Source organism: Lottia gigantea, assembly GCF_000327385.1.
Source record: "Lottia gigantea unplaced genomic scaffold LOTGIsca_76, whole genome shotgun sequence".
NCBI classification, from domain to species: Eukaryota; Metazoa; Mollusca; class Gastropoda; family Lottiidae; genus Lottia; species Lottia gigantea.
Window position 1 is genome coordinate 213,586 of NW_008710536.1, and position 25,556 is coordinate 239,141.

Consider the following 25,556-nt stretch of genomic DNA (forward strand, 5'->3'; position numbering starts at 1 on the left):
AAAATACTTTCTTAATCGGCCACTCATTGGAATTCTGCTGGTAATTCTCTTCTAATTATAAATTAATAATGGACATGTGAGACAAACTGGTATTTTTCCAAGTCATTAGAATACCTCTACTTTCTATTCATATAAAAATCATTAGCACTTTCTTTTTCATAAATGGAAATAGGGGAAGCTATCGTTAAAGCGACAAATTCTTCGGTTGTAATGGCCCTGTCACACGTGACGTTTTTTTTTTTTTTAAATTTTGGCGCTTGCTTAGCGTATTCACAACGCATTGCACGCATAGATAACATAGATAACCATAAGCAGAACGGTATGATAACTTATACATTAAGCTAAAGACACATACATGCAGTTCGTGGTCCGGTGCGGCGATGCGATGCGTTCATCACACCGCAGCGTTTCACCGGATCGAAACAAACAAAGCTATGCATTTGACACGACACATACATGCAGTTGCGGTGCGTTGCTATATTTCCCCGCTGTGTTTCACCGGACCAAAAGTCTCGAGGCTTTCTGTCCGGTGAAACGCACCTGTACCGCAGGTGATTTCCATTATTTTCCATTAAAGTGAACCGCGCGTATGTGTCATACCTGCCGCAACGGTACCGCATAATCGCACCTCTTTACCGCAACGCAGGCATCGCTTACTTCAAATCGATTCTCATTTCTCTTTTTTGAGAGATGTTGCTTATTGATAAACCTTGATTTATATAGTCATCATATTTTGTAACAATGGTTTATCATCAATTCTGATAAATTACAATACTATTAAAACATGTCTGTCGACATCCGTCAGAGACAAAACTCACCTTTCCATCAACTAATTGTAAATCACGTTATTGGTTCAAAAAGGATTTGTATAAAAAAAAATAAATCCCCAATGACTCCTTAGTGTACATTTGGTTAAAAGCCAATTATAGAATCATCCCACAACTTTTATCATTTTGATAATTTCAAGCAAATACATTCTATATTGATAGAAACATTCTATAATAGATCTGCTTTTCTTTAGTTCTCTATTATACTCATAGAAGACGAGGGACTACAACCCGAAAACAAAGAAAAATACAGGTAAAATTTGTGGAAAATTTTTGGACAAACCAGTCCGCCTCCTAAGGGAAGGGGATGTTCAGCGTTTTTAGGTCTAAAACGTGCTCTTTCGTGTATGGGAATTGAAAAATAGTGCGAAAGTTGAAAATATTTAATCTTTTCTAGATAGAAATAAATCATCTAATCCCAATTGACAAATATACGGCAATTTATGTGGTTGTTTCTCCTTTCGACGATTTGATCGGTAGATTTTAGGCTGCACCGGAAGTAGTACTTTTGGTGGTTTGTAGTTAGCAGACTTTGTAAAATGTCTTGTAGTACTTGATGTTGAAGCGGTATATTGAGACGATGTGTTTCCTGGTTTCAATTTATCTGGTAGAATATTGGTTTTAAGATGATCTCTTAAATGTGATTTCCTTGAAGCTGTCTTTATTTGAGGAAGAGAGAATCCATTGTCTGTTCTATGTTTGTTATCTTTAATGATTGGTGCAGTATGAACTATTGGTAGTTTTGGTAGAGTTAATTCATCAATCGTTTGCTTTGAAGGTTGAATATTTGATTTAGTTGCTTGAGGCTTATATAAAACCGGTTCAGATTTTTTTGGTGTGCAGCTTTTATCGATTGTAATGTCTGGTAGAGGTCCTAGCTTCTCTTGGTTGGTGAATTTGGATTGTGGTTTGTTGGTTTTATTATTAGGTCTAATAGGTGGAAGAATGGTTTTCTGTGTATTGCTTCTGTAGACAGGTTGGAGAGGATACCGTCTTTTTCCAACTTCTATTGGCAGTGCCTTCACTCGTTTCTTTGATCCTCTGCTTTCCGGTAAAGCTGTCAAGGCTCTCACCTCCTTTTTGGGCAACGGGTTTCGACTTCGGGCATAGTCAGATACTAAATCAAGTTTTTGATCAAGTTGAAAGTTCATAGTATCAGCTGATGATGGAACATAAGGTACTTTTCCCAATGTGTCTAAAGTGTCATCAATGCCGACATATTTCTCTATCTCTTCAATAATCCTTCTTTCTTTTTCTGTTAATGACTCGGTATCCATAACCTTAACATCTTGTCGTTCAGTTTCTTTGGTGATTTCTGTAGAAAGTTCTTTGATACTGGCCATCAAGTTAAAGGTTGTTTCTTGGAAACTTTCAGTTGTAGCTTCACATTCACCATCCTCCTGATAATCAGCTTCAGGTAACTCACGGACCTTCTCCCCTAACAACTCTCTTACACATACATCATCATTGACTTCTCTTTTTGGACTTAAGCTTCTTGATGGGTAACTTGGTTGGTTGTCATTTTCAGATTCCTTTAAATATAACTCTTCCTGTAATTGGACGTTGTCGAATAGATGTTCAGTCCTTTCGGTGAGAACGATTTCATGAGATCGTGATGTAGCGTCTGTCTCTAAAACATTTGAGATACCTTTGTCTCGAAATTGGAGAGGAGCCTCGTAGATTTCTAGTTTTTCAAATGTGTCAGAATCTCGATCAACGTTGGATGTATCTTGAATTGGACTTGGGCTTGAAGCTGTTGATGATGATCCTGGTGATCCAAGTGGATTGTATTGTTGTAAAGTTGAATCTTTGTCTTGAAACTCCAGAGTAACATCATACAACACTGGTTCAGGACTTGGTGTCCCAGTGGTGTAAAAATCTTCATCTTTACTTTCCTCTGTTGAATGATTGATGTAAAGAATATTGTGAAAATCCTGACTCGGTGGAAGAATTTCTTGATCTTTATCAGCCTGGGCTTGTAGAACATCCTGGACTTTTTGATCAACAGCATCTTTAATATCAGGATCTACATCTACAGGGTGCATTTCAATATTTAACTTTTTTCCAAAGGAGTACTTGAAGAATTCAGTCTTCGGTGGTGCTTTGAGTTTATTTTCCTCAGAGATTGGCTCATTACCATGTTTTTTACCAGTTTTATAAAATTGTCTGTAAAATATCAATTCTACTTCCTGTTGATTCAGAAGACGTTGTTGATTTTTTATTCTGATTTTATCAATGTCTTTTTCTTCAAGAACTTCAAACAGGTATCTAAAAATAAAATGAAAAAATTGTCAAATCAGAATTGTCAAATCATAATTGTCAAATTGAAAATTATACAAACAAGTGCCTGAAAAAAAAACAATAATAAACATTGTCAAATCAGAATTGTCGAATTGAAGATATACAAACAGGTATCTAGAAAAAAACATTGTTCAAATCAAAATTGTCAAATTGAAAAATATACATTCTGTATAGGTGACATATCAATCTGATCAAAATGTTGATTTGAATGTTTTATTTCCTGTTTTCTCAGCATGACATTCATAATCCGAAATAACATACCAAAATAGTGTTCTTGGAAGTTTTTCTATAACACTGTTAAACACTGTTAAACGTGATAAGAAAATACAATTCAGTGTTCAGTACTGAACAGAATTAAGAACCCATGTTTGTCAAAGTACCATATATAAATTATAAGTTCTTATTATGAAACTCATAAACATTTTATTAAAATTCTTACCTATTAGTTTCCTGCATGTTTTTATATAAAATATTTAATTTCATTTCAAGATGATCTATATAATCTTTAACCTCTTCAGTTGTATATAACAAACATGGTGCTGAAATTGATAATAGACATTTTATATTTTAATATAAACTTTTAGTTATAAGTTGTCCGCTAAGAGTGGAATTAACCAGGATAAATATCTCCATCTTTCTTTCAACAGACGGATTGTGTTATACATCTCCAACAACTTGAATAGAATTTTGATTATTTTATATTTAGAAGCAATAATCCACGTTCTTAAGGAACTGGTGACTTACAAAACAAAAACAGCTTAAAGGTAAACTAACGACAAATAATCCTTCAAAGAAAGGGGATTGGGGGTCACTGAAGATGAATTGTCTATGTGGTTGTACACCAGACTGGGGAGAATGGTGTAACCTATTATGTTCTTGAACCTACCTTTTGGGGAAACAATCTCTGGCCTCCTAGGTCTCCGTTTATTTACAGAATCATCTACATTAATAGGCTCTGGTAGACCTACAAATATTTGAGTTGAAAATATTTAATTTAACAACAGGTTAGTCTAGAACTAGGTAAAAGATTTGGGCAATCTCATATCTCCCCCCTCCCCCCTCCCCCCTCCCCCCCCCCCCCTTTTAGACATAAACCTGGCTCCGTCTCTGCTTTCAAGTAATTTTGTCTAAGAGTAGAAAAGTTTACCTACCAGTAATTAGTCTAAGAGAAGAAATGTATACCTACCAGTAATTAGTCTAAGAGAAGAATAGTTTACCTACCAGTAATTAGTCTAAGAGAAGAATAGTTTACCTACCAGTAATTAGTCTAAGAGAAGAAACGTATACCTACCAGTAATTAGTCCAAGAAGAAGGATAGTTAACATATCAGTAATTAGTCTGAGAGGGGAATAGTTTACATACCAGTTATTAATCTATGAGAAGGATAGTTTACCTACCAGCAATTTGTCTAGGAGAAGAATAGTTTATCTTCCAGTAATTAGTCTAAGAGAAGAATAGTTTACCTACCAGTAATTAGTCTAAGAGAAGAAATGTATACCTGCCAGTAATTAGTCCAAGAAGAAGGATAGTTAACATATCAGTAATTAGTCTGAGAGGGGAATAGTTTACATACCAGTTATTAATCTATGAGAAGGATAGTTTACCTACCAGCAATTAGTCTAGGAATAAGATAATTTACCTACCAGTAATTAGTCTAAGAGAAGAATAGTTTACCTACCAGTAATTAGTCTGAGAGGGGAATAGTTTACATACCAGTTATTAATCTATGAGAAGGATAGTTTACCTACCAGCAATTAGTCTAGGAATAAGATAATTTACCTACCAGTAATTAGTCTAAGAGAAGAATAGTTTACCTACCAGTAATTAGTCTAGGAGAAGAATAGTTTATCTACCAGTAATTAATCTAAGAGAAGAATAGTTTACCTACCAGTAATTAGTCTAAGAGAAGAAATGTATACCTGCCAGTAATTAGTCCAAGAAGATTGATAGTTAACATATCAGTAATTAGACTGAGAGGGGAATAGTTTACATACCAGTCATTAATGTATGAGAAAGATAGTTTACCTACCAGCAATTAGTCTAGGAATAGGATAATTTACCTACCAGTAATTAGTCTAGGAATAGGATAGTTTACCTGCCAGTAATTAGTCGGGTAGAAAAATAGTTTACCTACCAGTAAATAGTCTACAAGAATAGTTTACCTACCAGTAATTAGTGTGAGAGGATAATAGTTTACCTACCAGTAATTAGTCTTGGAGAAGAATAGTTTACCTACCAGTAATTAGTCGAAGAGAAGAATAGTTTACCTACCAGTAATTAATCTACAAGAATAGTTTACCTACCAGTAATTAGTCTACAAGAATAGTTTACCTACCAGTAATTAGTCTAAGAGAAGAATAGTTTACCTACCAATAATTAGTCTTAAAGAAGAATAGTTTACCTACCAGTAATTAGACTAAGGGAAGAATAGTTTACCTACCAGTAATTAGTCTAAGAGAAGAATAGTTTACCTACCAGTAATTAGTATACAATAATAGTTTACCTACCAGTTATTAGTCTAGGAGAAGAATAGTTTACCTACCAGTAATTAGTCTACAAGAATAGTTTACCTACCAGTAATTAGTCTAGGAGAAGAATAGTTTACCTACCAGTAATTAGTCTACAAGAATAGTTTACCTACCAGTAATTAATCTACAAGAATAGTTTACCTACCAGTAATTAGTCTACAAGAATAGTTTACCTCCCAGTAATTAGTCCAGGGAAAGAATAGTTTACCTACCAGTAATTAGTCTAAGAGAAGAACTGTTTACTTGCCAGTAATTAGTCTGAGAGAAGAATAGTTTACCTACCAGTAATTAGTCTAAGAGAAGAATAGTTTACCTACCACTAATTAGTCTAAGAGAAGAACAGTTTACTTACCAGTAATTAGTCTGAGAGAAGAATAGTTTACCTACCAGTAATTAGTCTAAGAGTAGAATAGTTTACCCACCAGTAATTAGTCTAAGAGAAAAATAGTTTACCTACCAGTAATTAGTCTAAGGGAAGAATAGTTTACCTACCAGTAATTAGTCTGCAAAAATAATTTACCTACCAGTAATTAGTCTACAAGAGTAGTTTACCTACCAATAATTAGTCTAAGGGAAGAATAGTTTACCTACCAGTAATTAGTCCAGGGGAAGAATAGTTTACCAACCAGTAATTAGTCTAAGAGAAGAATAGTTTACCTACCAGTAATTAGTCTTAGAGAAGAATAGTTTACCTACCAGTAATTAGACTAAGGGAAGAATAGTTTACCTACCAGTAATTAATCTAAGAGAAGAATAGTTTACCTACCAGTAATTAGTCTTAGAGAAGAATAGTTTACCTACCAGTAATTAGTCTACAAGAGTAGTTTACCTACCAATAATTAGTCTAAGGGAAGAATAGTTTACCTACCAGTAATTAGTCTACAAGAGTAGTTTACCTACCAATAATTAGTCTAAGGGAAGAATAGTTTACCTACCAGTAATTAGTCCAGGGGAAGAATAGTTTACCTACCAGTAATTAGTCTAAGAGAAGAACAGTTTACTTACCAGTAATTAGTCTGAGAGAAGAATCGTTTACCTACCAGTAATTAGTCTGAGAGAAGAATAGTTTACCTACCAGTAATTAGTCGAGGAGAAGAATAGTTTACCTACCAGTAATTAGTCTAAGAGAAGAATAGTTTATCTACCAGTAATTAGACTAAGGGAAGAATAGTTTACCTACCAGTAATTAATCTAAGAGAAGAATAGTTTACCTACCAGTAATTAGTCTAAGAGAAGAATAGTTTATCTACCAGTAATTAGACTAAGGGAAGAATAGTTTACCTACCAGTAATTAGACTAAGAGAAGAATAGTTTACCTACCAGTAATTAATCTAAGAGAAGAATAGTTTACCTACCAGTAATTAGTCTTAGAGAAGAATAGTTTACCTACCAGTAATTAGTCTACAAGAATAGTTTACCTACCAGTAATTAGTCTACAAGAATAGTTTACCTACCAGTAATTAGTCTACAAGAATAGTTTACCTACCAGTAATTAGTCTAAGACAAGAATAGTTTACTTACCAGTAATTAGTCTACAAGAATAGTTTACCTACCAGTAATTAGTCTGGGTGGAGGATAATCTACATCTTCATCCTCTTCCATCAAACAATCCAGTCGGTGTTTTAAGGCTGGGAGAGTATTTGCTTGGTGTAAATTCATTGCCGAATTTTCTACAATAAACAAATGAAATGGTTTTTCAAGTGTTCGGATAAAGTTTTTTAAGACGGACAAGAGAGGAATCTTGTCGAACAGGCGTTTAGCCTACCTGTTTTTTTTTTCATTTTAAACTGTCCAGGGATCAACAACACCAACGGCCCTATTGCGGATCATTGTAACATTTGAATAATGATAACGTCTTTTTTTTATTTAGACAGTACACTAATTATAATTTCCCCAATCTAAAATAAATAATCTTACCGGTTTTAGGATTTTGACCTGGTGAAAGTGAAAAGTTCATCTGATCATCAAAATCAAAATCTCCACTTCCCGTGGTTTCTTAACTAGACTCTTCTTGTGAATCCATTTCTTTACTGAAATAAACAAGAAAAATAAACCTAACTTAATCGGTAAATGAAATGAAATAGAGTTACTTTTGGACGAATGGACAAATGGGGCGGTCTATAAGAATGAAATTTGTCAAATATTACTTGTTGCGTTTAAACTTTAGCTGAATCAAATGATATTTTGATAGAGATTTTAACTTACCAAATAGAACTAAGTAATATCTGTCAAACGATGTTCTTCGGTGAAAAATATTCTACTAAAATCTATTTTATTGCAGAGCGCAGTAAAATAGCGTCTTATTATCTGAAATACTCTGATAATAATGAAGAACAATCATAATGACGTCAAAACAATTATTATTATAACGTCAAATCTATTATAACGTCATAATGATAGGCTTAAGGCTATTGAAAAAATAAGATTTTTTATACATTAAATTTTTGCTGTACGCGGCGTCCCTAAAATTCTAATAGGGATTTCCAAACTTACAGAGATCAGTGCTTGCACGATGAAAGTATTCTGTGGTCAAGTGATTTGGAGATCAATGTAAAATTAGCCTTTCTTCTATCGAAATATCACATATCATTACAGTTATCACTCACAATGTCAAGCTATTGCGAACTTTGTTGTATGCCGGCAAATATAGCCAATCAGAGCCCTCGACAGAAAGGTAGTAAACATTACAGTAATGCTTTGTGTTCACAGACTCTCTCGAGATCTGCTATTGACAGTATTTGCTAGCGTACAATCCAATAAAATCGCTGCATTAACAAACTCCCACGATACCCAGAAAGGTGGCTGCTTCAGTCAAGGTATAAGTATGAAATTCTTTATAGCTTGACATTGTAAAGATGTACAGTTATACATGTTCATTTTGACGGATCTATCTTATATCGTTTTTGCGACTATTACAATTTGTCATGCTTTGACGGATTATTCCTTTTCTAACTTGAATAACCTTTTAAGTCGACGTCTGAGACACACAAATGAATATAGTGTATAAAAATTGATTGAGTTGAACGATCGATTCTAATAAAAAATACGTTATTTTTGCAAAAAATTAAAAAAAAACACTAACAAAATAATAATAAAACTATTATGTATGGTCTTTTTAGATATTAGTCAGTAACAATAGCCTACATTTAGAAAGCTTAGTCGACATTCATTGTGAAAAAAATAAAAAGGGCACTAAAAGATGCATTAGTAGATCTAGTTAAACTTAAATTGTTTTAATATTTGTTCTGTAATACAGCCGCTTAGAGTGTTATAAACTTTACATGAGGTCAATTGGTTGGGAAAGTCGTGGGCATATGAAACTCTCGTGGCCGTGAATAAGTCATATTTCCCCATTATTCCGTCGACCTAAAAGGTTACGGATAATCCAGGAAATATCTTTAATGCCAACGGGGTTTTGCTAAGGAACAACTTGTAGAAAGGATCCTTAGCAGCTATCCTATTAAAAATTGATTGTTTTTCCCCTTTTTCCTTTCTTAAATAGATTGTATAAGAGTTTTCTTCATATTTATGTATATCGGGGACACTTTGCACCATTCCAATTTTCAGTCAGATGTCTGTGGTTCCTGCGATTCTACTAAGTGCTAGATACCGTCACTAATCGCACTTGTGCCCTCGCTTCCACAACAAAATGATTGCGTTGCAGACAGGATTTATAATACCAAATAAGTTTGATATTTGTCGCCGATTATTTTATCGTCATCATCCAATCAGATTCATTTCCTGCCAATTGCATGATCCGCACGTGGTTATCGACATAGTCAGTTGCGTATTTAGGGGAAGTGCTATGGTGCCATGCATTGCAGGAAGCACAGACGTCTGATTGAAAGAAAGAAAAAACGAAACAACTATATAACAACTTAGGTTCAGAGTTAAGGATCCTTTCTACCAGCTGGTCCTTGGCCAAACCTCTTGGCATTGATCTTAACCGATTTATCCATACCCATTTACAGCTGGGTCGACTGAAACTATGGGTGAAGATGACTTAATCAAGGTAATCACTAATCGGACTATGAAAATTGCAATGGTGCAATTGATGTTATCAGTGTATACACGTAGAAAATTTAGAAACACTCTTTACAATCCCTTTAATGGTAAAAATTATGTCAGAAAGAAAGAAAAAACGAAACAACTATATAACAACTTAGGTTCAGAGTTAAGGATCCTTTCTACCAGCTGGTCCTTGGCCAAACCTCTTGGCATTGATCTTAACCGATTTATCCATACCCATTTACAGCTGGGTCGACTGAAACTATGGGTGAAGATGACTTAATCAAGGTAATCACTAATCGGACTATGAAAATTGCAATGGTGCAATTGATGTTATCAGTGTATATACACGTAGAAAATTTAGAAACACTCTTTACAATCCCTTTAATGGTAAAAATTATGTCAGATAATTGATCATAAATCATGAAGTGAAACACCTAATGCGTTTTATTTATCATTAGCTAAGTAGGTTGTAAATGTTTTTCTATTTCGTCTGCACAAAAAGAGCTATTGTTTATAGCTTGCTTTAAAAGACAAACGTTTAGAAATTGCTATACAAGGAAACACTTCAAAAATTGCTATACAAGAAATCACTTCATTTTTGTTACAACAAAAAGGACTAATCAATGAAAATATCGTTGATAAAGAAATATATAATGGCGAAAATTGTGCGAATATAATTTTTACGATACAAGTCGACACGCGCCTGCGACAAACAGGTCGTATCTAGAAAATTTTCGTTTATCTAGACTGTACATACATGGCGCATTTATATTTGGTCAAAACTCTTAATTATATGCAATGATAACATAATGATATTACTAGGAATACATGATAATTCATTCAAGAATCCGAAATTTCAACTTGTAGAATTTGAATTGTGCAAAATATATTCCGAAAATGAAAATAAAAATAGTTTTTCTACAGAGCTTTAGTACAAGCTTAGATTCTGTAGAATAATAAATGTATGGGGTACATACACTTAATCAAAATCGCTCATATGAAATCTACTAAGGTTGAAATGGAAGATATCCATGTTTCTATTTCTGTCGGGTGGGTTTTAAATCCCAACCACCTAACTGTCCGAATTAGTTAAGTTTTAGGATCGTGGATTTTCGTATTACAAAATGAAACTGTTCAAAAAGTTGGAAATTGTGGTGACATCAATATTCTAGAATCAATTTTATTTGAACATGAAACGAAACATTTTTTTGTTATTTTCAAAATTTGTGATAAACGAACATTTTCAAAACACCTCGAATTTTCAATCAGTACAACAAACAGAATAGTTTGTTATCAATTGTCAAAAAAATAATAATTGTAAAGAATCACCTTTTCTCCACGAAGCCAACAGTTAAGAGAAGTGGCTTTAAAATTCATGATAAATTTGATAAATTTCAAGTTTTTGTCAAGTGTCCATGACTATGTTCTCCATTGTGGTGGTGAAAAGTCTTTGATTCCATAAGATTATCCTCACCAAAATTCAGTCAAAATGAATAGTTCCGCAGTGTGAAATCTGTGATTAATATCCTATTATGAGACAAAAAATCCAGTTAGGTATTTCATATTTTCGTTAGACTTTAAACGTTAACCACTGTAGTCATCAAATAAGCGATATATTAAGTGCATATTATATCTATATTCATTTAATATGTAAAATTTCCTTTTTGTTAATATTGACATGAGGCATTTGCTTGATTTGCCTGGATGAATTATGTATTTCCGGTTAGGGTAGTTGGGATTTAAAATCCACCCATTCTTGTCGATTAGAATATTGTGAACAGAAGTAACAATTTAATAGCTTTTCACCAAAGACTGTTCCACGAAAATAAGTTTTCATGTTATCGTTTCTGCAAACATAACTAACCAGGCAAATGAATTAGAAATAAGTCAAGAGCGACTAATTTACAAACTTTTCCATTTTAAAATTTCTATGATACTTTCGATGTTAACTTTGCCGAAAAGAGCATATATTCATCAGTAGATATACCTGGTGTCATAAATAACATAACAGGATCCTTATATAATTCGATAAATCCAAAAAACTTAATAAAAATGCAATTGAATATTGAAAAACGCTTAATATTATGAGTAAGCGTTTTTCAATAATGACTTAGTTTTATGAATATTCCAATTTTCTAGATTGTACAGGGATTCTGTTATAACTTTATTACACTAGGTAAGTTCACTGATGAATATATACTCATATTGACTAAATTTTATGATCATTGTAAGACTTAGTATCACTTTAAAAGTTTCATTAAAACTGTAGCTTGTGTAACTCGCGAACAAATTTTGGCGCCATTTTAACTTGAAACAATTAGCTCTATCGTGTTCATGAACATCACAAAACAGTTTACTGAAAAATCGTCAAATTTTAACTTGTCCAAGATCTCATCCATATAGTCAAATAACCTAATTTTGTGCGAACCTAATTTCGTGCATCTCAGTAATTGATAAAAACAATTTTCAGGTGCGACCTCGCGTGACCTCCGTATTTGCATGTGTTGAGTCACGTGATAAACTTGCGGTCTCCATGTCTGCAGGTGACGTATTTTGCAGTTGGGCCAAGGTAAGGAATTCATAAGAAAATCGAAACAAACCAATATTAATTATTTTACAGAATATCTGATAAAACATCGAAGACGAAAAAGAATCCGCTTTTGATTCGGTGTTGAATCCTTATGCACGAATATAGGTTACACCACTATATAAATAATCACACCCGGAACTTCAATAAACTTGATTGAAAACTGTAGTCCTTATGTACTGACTAAAAAATTTTGAGGCATTCTCACGGGCAAAAATTCAAAGACCGTTCAAAATTCGAACTTGACCGAGATCTCAGCAATATAATGAAAATCAGATGGGAACTAACAAGGGCCAAACAAGGGCCAAGGGCAATAACTAAAAACTGATTCATCAAAAAATCATCAAATTCGAACTTGACTAAGGTCTCGTCAATATAAATGATCACAAAAAGTTTCATTAAAATCAGAACCATCTGTATTGTGGTCATGAATATATTTCGACGCGTTTTCACTACGTCAAGGGCAATAAGTCATAAAACTTTCTTCCAAATATGGGCTAATCAAATTCGAACTTGACCAAGGTTTCATCAATACAAATGATCTCACAAAATTTCATAAAATTCAGATGAACCTCAAGGCTCTTTAGTGCTCACGAACAAATTTTTGACGTTTTTACTAAGTCAGGGTCAACAACTCAAAAACTATTCATCAAATAATCTTTAAATTCGAACATTTCATCTATGCTGCGTAATTCTACTCCTACATTATGAACGTATCCAACAATACCGAATGCTGTTATAATAACATACCTCGTTCATTTCAGATTGTGGAACTTTTGTATCTAAGGCTTTTGGAAAAGCGTCGTAAATGTAACAGAACAAAATCATTTCATTTTTGCCTTAAAATCCGACTATGTGAATGAATTGCTTTTATATAATGATACATCTAATGTAGGTAGGATTGTGATTGGCGGGACCGTTAATTCTAAAAGAGTTCTTCTTGCAATAGATTGTGAGTATTTTTGTCACACACATACAAATGATATAATAAGCCCGACAGAGTACTCATGGTTATGGATAAGATGGAGCAGTACACAACTAGAATTTGGTACAGGGAAAATTTGGTACACAGTCGTTCCTTCTCTAAAGTGGTCAAGTATATTGGATTTACAAAGTTAGCAGCGAACAGTGAATGTTATTGGCTAATCGGTCAGACTAACGAACTTATAAATGGTAAGAGAAGATAAGTGGCGATTCTAAGAAACATCAGATGAGGAAGTCGGTCAGGGGCTACAAAGTTTTTTAGGGGTTGGGGGTGGGGTGAGGGGCACCGACCATTCTTTCATTATGTAAAATGATAAAAAAGATTGAAAGTGGGGGGTCAGCAGGCTGGATTATCATGTAATCTATCACACAAATTGGTTTAGAGTTTGGAATTAGTAAAGAACACTTTATCTGTTGCACAATGTCACTGAATTTTGACGATCTGTTACGAGACCACAAGAATAATTCGTTCACAGAGATGGTTATCTGAATGGTCCTCCTCGAGATGACAAGCTTCTCAGAATGGGCTCGATGAATTGCAGTAACGTAATGGTAGCCGGTCTGAAAAGGGTTTACGGCGCATGCCTTATAAGCACCCCTCACTGAGACTAAAGTATGATTGGTGAAAAAAATGGCCCACCTGTCCCTTAAAGGTCTTAGTCTAATCATTCTTGTATTTATTTCAGTCAATGGAGTTTCAACTTGTGAATTGATACAAGAAGATTTTCCAAACAAGTGTTGGGAAACCTTAAGCGTGAATTGGGATGAAGATATAAATTCTACATGGACACATTACTATCTTCAGAGCTGCAAAATCTCAAAAAAAAAAAAAACATGGAGTGGAATTTGGCGTTACTATTGTGTATATTATGAAAAAAATAACAAATTACACATCTAATGTAGTGTGATTTAAATCTATATTCTACTATTGTAATCTGATTTATTGGTTAAAGGGAGAAAACTTTGTTGTAATTGAAAAAAAAACATTTTTGTTTGGAAAACGTACATGTTTAAAAGCTATAACTATTTTCTGTGCTAACCATTGGTTGATATAATCAAACAAGTTTGACCCAATGTTAACCCTCGATGGCCTTTTCACTGAAAATTTCAGTTGCTTTGCTACTTTGAGGTCTTGTTCATAATTATGTTTTTGCTAAGTCAAACATTGTCTGTTCTATTATATAAACGCAAGAACAAAATGGGTATATGAACATTGAATAAGCCTGTATAAAAGCTTTCTCTAATTTCTTTTGACCTAATTTGAATGTAGGCTATCTTCAATGCACAATATGCCAGTTTTCGAGATGTACACCTAAAAATGTCAAATGGTAAGAAAGGGAAAGTCTGTTATATTTAGTCCCTAAATAGTGGGTTTTAAATCTCAACCCAATTTGCGCTTAAGTAAGCATTGTTTATTTGAAAGGAATATTGAATTCTGTCTGCGTTCTGAACTCTGCTCCAGCTTGTTTTATTGATCGCGCAAAACTCGCCAATCGTAGATGTTGTTCAGTTGTTGTGTCTTCATGAGCGAGACTCTTTACTTCCGACATTCTACGAACATTTGTCACGCGATAGTAATATTGCGACCTGAATGTAATCCCTAGCTTTGGACCTTTGAACCCGGAAAGATTATGCTTAGCGGAAACAGCCGACAATTTCCGAATGATTTATGTTTTTGATCTTGTCTAGACTTCCTTTATCAAGATTTTATGAATTGATTTAAATAATCAAATAACAATAAGATCAACAACAAAAAATACTCTCTCGAAAGATCAATTCGTATCAAAAAACCTTGAAAAAACTGGACCTTAATCAATAATCAATGCGTCATTATATAAATTTTCAAAGTCTAAAGAAAACATATTCAAAAAATTTATTGTACTGTCAAGCAATATCAAAATTTTATTTGTAAAGTTTTTAGTGTCTGGACAATGTAGGCTACAGAAGTTAAATTATATATACAGTCTTTTATCAAATTGTACGTCTCTTGCCATTTAGCTATTTTGTTGCTGCATATTTTGGGGAAAATCCTCCTCTTCATCTATCAGAATACACCCCTAAACATGTTCTAAGAGCGGTTATTGAGAACACGATTATCATCTTCACAATCTCAAGGTATTACAAAATTCGTCTAATATCTTAGCATCAAGCACTTTTCTTGTCGCACGATAGTTCGTGATTTAAGTTGATTTGAATACAGCCAATCAAGAGTCCTCAAAAGAGACAGTTAATAATATTGCTGTGAGAGTAACATCTGACAATGTCAAGCTAATACGAACTTCATCTTATACCTTGACATCAATAGGCACTTTTTATATCACGAAAGTTTGAGATTTTGGTTTGATTTGTGTGTTATTAGAATACAGCCAATCAGAGTCTTCGAAATAGACTGTAAATAACATTGCTGCGGGAGTAACATCTTCGCAATGTCAAGCTTATACGAACTTCGTCATATAACTTGACTGTGATAGCCATTTTCCTGTATCACGGCGTGCATGGATTTGATTGGATTGAACTCTGCTTTTCTCTCACATTCAAGCAATTGTATTATAAATTATAAAATAGAAACATATTGTCGATATTTGCACCTAGTATGATTAATATCTAGATATGACTGTACCGTATTGTATGTAAACAAAATGTGTTTTTTTTCGTTCATTATTTAATAAAATTTAATTCCAAAAAAAAAAAAAAAAAAAAACACTGTTTGAAAACAGGAAATCAGATCCCTCGGCAGAAAAACTGTTAACATTATGGCATATTGTTTTGAAACTGTTTGACCGTATTCACTACATTACAATCCAATCAAATCGTTGCATTTATGAACGTTTATGACATAGACAGATATTGCAGTCGAGGTATAAGACGAAGTTCGTATAATTGTGAAGATGCGGGAGTAACAACTGGTTTTCATCTACGTGGTGTTTTGATCTGCAAAAGAAAATGTTTCTTATAAATTTACAAGAAAAGTGTCCATTGATGTCAAGGTATAAGACGGAGACATATCATGCCTTTTTTATAATTCTTTTTTATGTTTCTTTTTAATTGTAGGGTCATTGCATCCGATTAAGTATCTGACAAGTGCGGCACCATCCTCTTGAGGTACAGACTGGCTTAATGGAGGTAAAATTATCAAGGCTGAGATTCAAAATGCGACAGCATTGTGGAAGTACATAACTGCAAGGTTATGAGAGGGTTCCCCAAGAAAATTTTGTAAAAATAGAATGAATTTGCTGCATTCTTACACATATTTTGGAGCAAAAACGTATAAAAAATGATATTTTAAAATTTGAGAGAAATGAAATGGGGGTAATAATTCTATTGTTGAACTTAATCATAAGCTTTTCAACTTTTTATGTTTTTTTTTGTGGTATTATTTTTTTTTCTTATACAAATAAAGAAAAGGGATCCTTAGACCAAAATTATCTTTTGATTCGAAGGGCTATAGTCTAGAAATATAAACAAAAAAAAGACATTTTAAACCCACATGGTTTAATTTGATTTATGAATTTATACGTTCTCAAGACCTTCTCACAGGATGGAAATTTAACCAGCGTAGTCCGGAGTATCAGGATGTCTCTAAAACGCTGATATACGCTGAAATTTTTTTTTTTTTTTAAAAATTAAGAAAAACCTTTGTATGTATACAAGCATATACATAACGAATTTCACGTATACATAAAGTAAAGTTAACCCGTGTAGAACGTTTCGATAATTTATAGATGACTTACAAAATGACTGTGATATACGATTTTCCCTAAACGTCATGTCACACCATGGCGTTTGGTGAATATGTTTGCGTACGGCGAATAATGTATGGGTATTTTTTTTAACAGCTGAAGCACGTTATTTTACGTCCACAAACTCTTTCGCATTTAGCTGCGTATGGCTCATACGTTACGCATATGCACAGAACGTAAGCTGCCTTTAGCCTATGCTGAACTTATCTCCAACGCTTATTAACGTAATAAGTAAATTAAATTCCTTGAATGGCATTGGGCAATTGTGAGTACGATATATCGACACATTATGTGCCCGAGGACGACGGGGGAAACATGTCGAAACGTTGCATAAAACTTAAACCAGTGATTGTTGTTCCATAAATCTGTGTCGATATATTGTAATAAGTAGATGTATTTGTCGTGTATCGGACGAGACCAAAAGAACTTTATAAACGGGATTCTCACTTGATGTTTCTCGGATGATGTAAAGTTTTAAAACTAGACTTTAAAGATGGGTTCCCTTATTTTCATTTATGAAAATGAAAATGCTAATACTTATATGAATATAAAGTAGAGGTTTTCTAATGACTTGGCAAAATATCAGTTTGTCTCACATGTCCATAATTGATTTATAATTAGATAAATTAGACGAGAATTACCAGCAGAATTCCAATGAGTGACCAACCAAGAAAGGTAAAAAAGTCTCTTTTTTCAGACTGTATATATATACATAGACATTAATGATTGGTTAAAACTCTTAATTAATTGCAATAAGAACATAATGATATGATTAAGAATACATGATAATTCATTAGAAGTACCAATCAATCAAATAATTTGACACTAAAAAATAAGGAATCCCATCTTTAAATAAACCAGTGGTATTCTGTATAATGTATATCATCTTCACAAGGGAAGGAATTCGTCGGGAATAATCGTCGCACCGGAGGCAAGGTCACCTACGACTGAATTTGACGTCATTCACCCCGGATATACAGAAAATCGTGAACGAACATTCGACCCATGCATGAATCACATTGAACTATCTCGATATGTGGAGTAATGATTTTTTTTATCCATTCATGGTTAATCGTTGAATACGCTTTCGAGTAAAACACGTTCCAAAATGACAGATTTATTTTGGGGAGAAGAAAAGAAGTTTTTCCAAAGAGGAATGGTCCCACTGAGGTTGAGAAGCACTGATGTATAGAGTATCAAGGAGGGGGTGGGGATGAAGCTTCATTATAACCAATCAAGTCGATCAAAATTTAAAGAAATTTATTCGTAATGTAAACAATTTATTTCAAAACGAATCATTATTTCAAATTTCATCAATAGAAGAAAATCTATAACACGCCCACTAATAACGTATTGTTTTTTCAGTTTCTAAATCATACAAGCTTATACATTTTCAACAATAGATTCTTGTTTTAGACCTAAAGCCTACAAAATGACAATGGAGAGCATTATATATTTCAGATATACTTGAACAATTACCACAATGTAGTCCGTACCGTAGAGCAATTCTGGTGAGGCTCTGCTCACTAGTCGAAATATCACTTGGTAAAAGAGAAGGTCGATCTGGTGGTCCCTTACTCAGTGGCGTTTTTATGTGTGGGAACCCCCTCCCCCCCCCCCCCCCCACCAGAAAAGAGGCTGGCCCGGCTCCCTCTGCCCCCATTTTCAAAAATGTTCATCAATTTACATTGTGAAAGCACTACCCTTACTACAATGGCGACCCCGTCTTAATATCAATCTTCCAACAGAGGTCTTCATCTTAATTAAAGAAGTGCAAGATCAGGTGCCAATGAAAAAAATGAATGTTGTAAATCGAAGACATAAATGACCCAAGAATATGAAAGAATTTTATTTTTTGTGGAAATATGCATTATTTCAGTGTGAATAATATTACAGTGTTGAAAGAATGCTCTTTTAGTTTTATATTACATAAACTGCAGGATATTACCTTTTCCTTGCAAGCTCTCTTTTCTTTATATATTTGGCTCTTTATCAATCAATGAATTGTTTCATCAATTCTCATTATATGACAAAGTTATACATTTTACTCATATCATAATATACTCTCAACAATCATGTGATCTGTTTCTTTACTCTGGAATTTAAAATGGTTATTTATCTTAGATTTGGTTTATTTAGCAGGTAAAATTGTAACTTATGTAATAAATGAAATATAAAAACTGTAACGTAAAGTTTTCATAGCTTTTAACGAAAAATTGACTGAATTACTAAATCCCGAATCTTAAAAATTAAAACCATAGATACTTCGTTGTAACGACTCTAGAATTTTGACTGTTGCGATAATTAGATATCCCTTCATTTCAGATTGTAGTTATTTTGTTACTACGTCTATACAAAAAGTGTCATATTTTCACAATGGTACGGAAAAAAATGAACTGGTCTTTGCCTTAAAATCAGACACTCATTCTGAATTGCATTTATATAATGATGTAACCAAAGTAGGTGAAGTAGTACATGGTAGAAAATGTTTTAGCATTAGATTGTTATTATCATGTTTATACACATTCGACTGATTTAACAAACCCGACAGAATACAATGGACCGGTACACAACTAGAATTTGGTACAGAGAAAATTCCTGGTATAAATTTGGTATACAGTCGTTCCTTGTCTCGAGTAATCAAGTATATTGGATTTGCAAATTATAGAACAAACATCAAAAGTTATTGGATAATTGATCACTATCTTTATATCTGAAAAACATTACACATCAAAAATGGAGTAAAATTAACTTAAGTACGTCACTGTTACGTACCTTTGAGAATGATTAGATCAGAGCGTACAGATAATCTATAGATAGTCTATTTTATACTCTCTGATAAGATACAAGTCGAAAAACTTATTATCTACTGCAGTAAGTGCCGGTTAAAGGGAGAAAACTCATTTTTATAGAAATAACTAGTTTTGTTCAGTGGATGTGAAACAATGTCTTCTTACGTTTCATTAGAAGATCATAATCCATGAACAAGCTTTTTAATCCCTCTGTTGAGGTTCTGACGGGAACGTAACAGTCCCTTTCTTTTTTTTCCTTTCATGAAGTTAACATCATAATCATCTTAAGCTTCGAAAGGCTTGCGTTTCAATATCTAGCCAAAAATAAAATCTACACTGGCTAAATTTGTCATGTTTGTAGGTATGAGTTGCATCCCCTTTGCCGGAAATGACTCTTATTTAATATATTTTGAAATTTACGTGTTCATTATTGATATCTCAATTACTATTTATAATTTAAGAATTTACTTTGTTCCTTTGTTATGTAGATGTAGATGTAAAGGGACATTACGTTTTCATTATCAAAACATCGTAAATAAACCTGAAACTACTTGATCAAGCTGAATTTGTTTTAAAAGGGTTAATTAAGCAGTTTGTCCTAGTTTTGGTGTTCTGCTTTATAATGGCTTGATATTATTTGTTGAAAGCTTTAGAGACATATTTCTCTACAAATTAGGAGTTTATTGTGTCCAGTAGTTGCAGTAACCATTCAACTTCTCTAGACCTTCTGTAGTTGCGACGTGTTCCTTAAGTGTATTTTGGAACATTTTTGCAAAACCGGAAATGCCACAGTTCAACGTGTGCAAAAACGGGTTTTTTGACCCTGGAAGCCACATTTTTGGGCCGATTTTCCTCGGGTCTTCATTTTTTGAATTTGTGACTAAATTTCGATGTGATATGAGTTAAAAAATTTCAAATTTCGAAAATTCGTAGCATATATTTTTTGGCCGATTTTCGAACCATTTTTCAGTTTTTTTCGGATTAATCTGAAATTTTGATAAAAGATGCATGTCTCTAATGTTAACCATTTGACGTATTCAAAATTTTTGCGTCACTTCCGGTTAAAGTGGAAAATCGATTTTCACTTCCGGTTGAATAACTTCCGGTGTGATTGAAATATTTCAACGAAATTATGTATATCGTTATTAATCGTAATTCTATGGCCGATTTTAAAATAAAATTTAGTCCGAAAAAAATACTTCCGCCGCCATCTTGATTTGATACTTTTTCATAAAACTCAAAATGGGGCTTCGGGGGAGAATGGGATTGGTCAAATTTTTATGTTGGTGTACACTTTAGTCGATGGCGACAAAAATGTTGGGAATGGATTTTTGAATTTGACTTTTGCTTTTTTGTAATTTCCGGTCGAATTTTTTTCAATTTTTGAAGGCTTGTATCTCGTGACCTTGACCTTTGATGACCTTGACCTTAATAGGGTCAAAGGTCATTGACCTTGGCTATCATTTGATACTTTGACCTTTGACTCCAGACATGTACTTCCGGTTTTATAGCTATCCGTAAAAAGCCAAATTCGCAACTTTGGACTGCTCTAACACGTGACCTAATTAACCTAGAGGGTTAATTTTTTCGGTTTCCTAATGTTCTTCTCATGCACTTTACATAGATATAGAACAATTGCTTTTTTAAAGCAAAATTGAAATTCGTGATTTTTTCAAATTTGAGTTTTGTTTTACCATATTTGTGTCTTTTTGATCTTGGTGTATGTATATCTTATGACCTATTTTATGGAGAACCTTGATATTTGGAATATAACTAGACACTTTGAATATGAATTCACCTTTGGCAAAAAAATTGGGGTGGGCGTGGCGCATCCGGGTTGAATTACTAATTGTTTACATTTTGGGGCTGGGGCATAACTCGCATAGGATACGTTTGTTAAAAAAGGGACTTTGCACACAATTACCTCATCCTTTTGGCCAGTATGTATTAACAGCTCAGTTGTTTCAGCTTTATAGTTCCAAAAAAGGAACGGGTTTTAACATTTGGATATTTTCATTTTTCGATTTTGACCTTTGTTGACATTTGCTGACGTATATCTTTTGACCTCTATTATGTAGGAACTTGACATTTAGAACATAACGTAACATTTTAAATATTGATTAACTTATTCAAAAAAAATTGAGTTGGGCGTGGCACTTCCGGGTTAAATTACTCATTATTGACATTTTTGGCCAGGGGCATAACTCGCAAAGTATACATTTGTTCAAAATGGAACTTTTTACACAATTACCTCATATTTTTGAGCCACTTTGTCTTAGAATTTTGGTTGTTTCCGCTTCATTGTTCAAAAAAAGGAACAGGTTTTGGAAATTCAAAATTTTCAATTTTTGACCTTGACCTTTGTTGACCTTGACCTTTGTAGGATCAAACGTCATTGGCATTGGCTATCTATTTATACTTTTATATTTGCTGTCCTAAGTCAACTTCTGGTTTTATAGTCGTTAGCAATTTGAAATTTTAATGGCGTATATATCTTGTTCTTGACCTTTTTAGGCCTTCTCCTTTACAAGATTAAAGGTCATTGACCTTGGCTATCTGCTGATACTTTCATTTGTGAGGTCTGACGTCCACTTCCGGTATTAAAATCTTCTAAAAAATGAAAATTTCTCAACTTTAGACTGTTCTTGCGCTTGATCTAATTATCGTGGAAGGTTGATTTTTTCAGGGTCTTTTGCATTTTGCTACATTTGCAAAGTCCCACTCTGTGCCACGTGTGGTTCTAGTTTTACTTAAATCCGTAAAGTAGTTTTCTTAATTTGTGTATGGATATTTTAATGATTTGTCTCACAATAGAATATTATTATTATTATCATTATTATTATTATTATTATTATCATTATCATTATCATTATCATTATCCTTAATCTTAATCTTAATCTTAATCTTTCAAAGGCATATTAGCAGCACAGGTTATAGATAAGTAAGACAATTTTATGGATAGATACTTCCAAAAATAGCACCGCTACAAAACGCACACAAGAATGTTACTTAACGCGAAATGAACTCGGATATTCACGCGAAATCAATTGCGTAGCCCCTGAATTCGGGTACTTCAACTTATAAAGAGGCTCTCTGATTGTATATGTCTGTTTTTACCGCCAAGAAAATACCCAAAATTCGACGCCAATGTTGCGATAAAGGCATTCGGCAAACCTCGGCAGTTTCCGTAAAGGTGAATCTGTCTCGGTAATGAATTGTATATTATGTCGGTGTGTCTTCTTGGTCGAGACTTTATTTTTTTTTATTTTCATAATTTTTTACGTCACCAACAATTCCGCCAAATCGAAAATGTTTCGTGTTTGAAACCCACGATCCTTAAATTAAACAATACTAATTTTAGTGCAAGTTTCAATTAGCGGCTAGAGTGCTATAGTGATTTACCTCATTTTCGATAAAGAAAATTGAGCATTATGCCCCTTTAAATCCTGTCCGGATGTTTATGACTTTTAAATATTGTTATATTTTATATCATGGCAGCACATAAAAATTGATTTAAAACAATTTAAGAAATACTGACTTCCTCCAAAAATCAATGCGAATCAGTAAAAAAAACCTGATAAATCAATTAGCCAATAAGATATGATTATTTGTAACTTCAAGCCAAATCAAAATCTATTTGTAAGGTTTTTAGTGGGTAGGTTGTGGCACCGTGGCAAATGTCTCCTGCCGAAAAATGAAAAAATGAAATGAAACGAATTTTACTTGCTACTTTTCTGGGCTAATGAAGACGAACAACGCCAAGTAGGGTACAGTTAAGAAAATTAAGCCATTAGTCTGCTCTTTTTCGATTTCCATTTGTCGAGGGATCGCGCACAGTCTGTAGCACTCGGGGCCTCGGTTTATTGTCCCATTCGAACGACTCGACGCATTTTCCATGTCAGCCCCTCTTACCTGCATGACTGACAGGGGCCTAAAAATGAGAGGTGTCTCTTCAAGGCCAGACCTAAGCTCAATTCATGAAAGTAGGAGGGGGGCATGGCCCTTGACAGAAAGACATACGAAATAGATTATGGTTCTTACATGGAAAAGACACACACGAACGTAGTTAACTTAAAAAGTCGAATTTTCAAAAAGATAATATTTCAACAAAGCCTTTAAATCACATTTTAAGTCTCATACCTTTAAATTTGATTTCAAAACTTCTTGTAATATTATAACCTTTTTGAAAATTCGACTTCTTAAGTCGAGGTAAAGATTATGTTTAAATTTACAGAAGAGATTATTAAACATGGTTTATTTTAACTATAACTACCTTTTTTCACTATTTTACTGATCTATTCAGAATCAATGAGTATTGATAAAAACGATTGTTAAAAGTATGATATTGACTTTTTGTTATCCTTAAAAATCCTCAGATATATTAAATTAAGAGAGTAAACCTAACGATCGATTCATTATCTTAGCAGTGTTTTTCTTTTTTCGCTTTTACAACAAAAAAAAAAAAACAGATATGGATTTATAGACCCAAAACATCATCTATTGTTTAAAATTTAATTGACAATAGTACGAAATCTCAAAAACGACATGTTTATATATTTTTGAATTTCTAATATTCATTTCTAATTTGAAATTTATTTATTTACGAAAACCTTAAAGTCACACCTCAAAGAAAATATTTTTATTTTCATTTTTCTGAATAAATATATTTTGTAGAACTCGAAATTTCGAATTCCAGAAGTCAAAATTCGGATTCCACAAGTCAAAATTCGGATTCCACAAGTCAAAATTTCGGATTCCAAAAGTCAAAATTTCGGATTACACAAGTCATCATTATGGATACATACAACAAGTCATCATTTCGGGTTCCACAAGTCAAAATTCGGATTCCACAAGTCAACATTTCGGATTCCACAATTCATCATTTCGAATTCCAAAAGTCAAAACTTCGGATTCCACAAGTCATCATTATGGATTCAACAAGTCATCACTTCGGATTCCACAAGTCAAAATTCGGATTCCACAAGTCAACATCGGATTCCACAAGTCATCATTTAGGATTCCACAATTAGTCATCATTTCGGATTCCACAAGTCAAAATTTCGGATTCCACAAGTCATCATTATGGATTCCACAAGTCAACATTTCGGATTCCAAAATTCATCATTTCGGATTCCACAAGTCAAAATTTGGGATTCCACAAGTCATCATTTGGATTCCACAAGTCATCATTTGGATTCAACAAGTCAAAATTTCGGATTTCACAATTCATCATTTCGGATTCCACAATTCATCATTTCGGATTCCAAAAGTCAAAATTTCGGATTCCACAAATCAACATTTCGGATTTCACAATTCATCATTTCGGATTCCAAAAGTCAACATTTCGGATTCCACAAGTCATCATTATGGATTCAACAAGTCATCATTTCGGATTCCACAAGTCATCATTATGGATTCCACAAGTCAACATTTCGGATTCCACAATTCATCATTTTGAATTCCACAAGTCAAAATTTTGGATTCCACAAGTCATCATTTGGATTCCACAAGTCATCATTTCGGATTCCACAAGTTAAAATTCGGATTCCCCAAGTCATCATTTCGGATTCCACAAGTCATCATTATGGATTCCACAAGTCATCATTTCGGATTTCACAAGTCAAAATTCAGATTCCACAGGTCGAAATTTCGAATTCCACATCTAGAAATTTCGGATTCCACAACTCAAAAATTTTACTTTTAAAAATAAAAGGACTACACAAGTTGAAACTGAAGATTGCTGGAAATGTCGGTTACGGCTTCTTATTCTTAAAAATGTCCGCAGA

At 33.5% G+C, this 25,556-nt stretch overlaps 1 protein-coding gene across 1 annotated transcript; it reads right to left on the reverse strand.

Annotated features, from left to right (window-relative positions):
• Window positions 1–1,196: 1,196 nt before the first annotated feature.
• Window positions 1,197–7,964, reverse strand: LOTGIDRAFT_236151 (hypothetical protein). Its single transcript, XM_009066380.1, has 6 exons — window positions 7,862–7,964; window positions 7,574–7,686; window positions 7,210–7,326; window positions 4,015–4,092; window positions 3,568–3,667; window positions 1,197–3,095 (listed from the first exon to the last, which is right to left on the reverse strand). The coding sequence occupies exons 2-6, from the start codon at window positions 7,611–7,613 to the stop codon at window positions 1,211–1,213; spliced, it is 2,220 nt and encodes a 739-aa protein (XP_009064628.1). The 5' UTR covers window positions 7,614–7,686; window positions 7,862–7,964; the 3' UTR covers window positions 1,197–1,210.
• Between the last annotated feature and the right edge of the window lie 17,592 nt (window positions 7,965–25,556).

What these genes read in the sequence shown, in the direction of transcription:
- LOTGIDRAFT_236151 (XM_009066380.1), bottom strand. Translation starts at nt 7,613, where the DNA reads ATGAACTTTTCACTTTCACCAGGTCAAAATCCTAAAACCG. An exon ending in AGGTCAAAATCCTAAAACCG is followed by an intron (nt 7,327 to 7,573) that starts GTAAGATTATTT and finishes TGTTTATTGTAG; the next exon opens with AAAATTCGGCAATGAATTTA. An exon ending in TCCACCCAGACTAATTACTG is followed by an intron (nt 4,093 to 7,209) that starts GTAGGTAAACTA and finishes AAATATTTGTAG; the next exon opens with GTCTACCAGAGCCTATTAAT.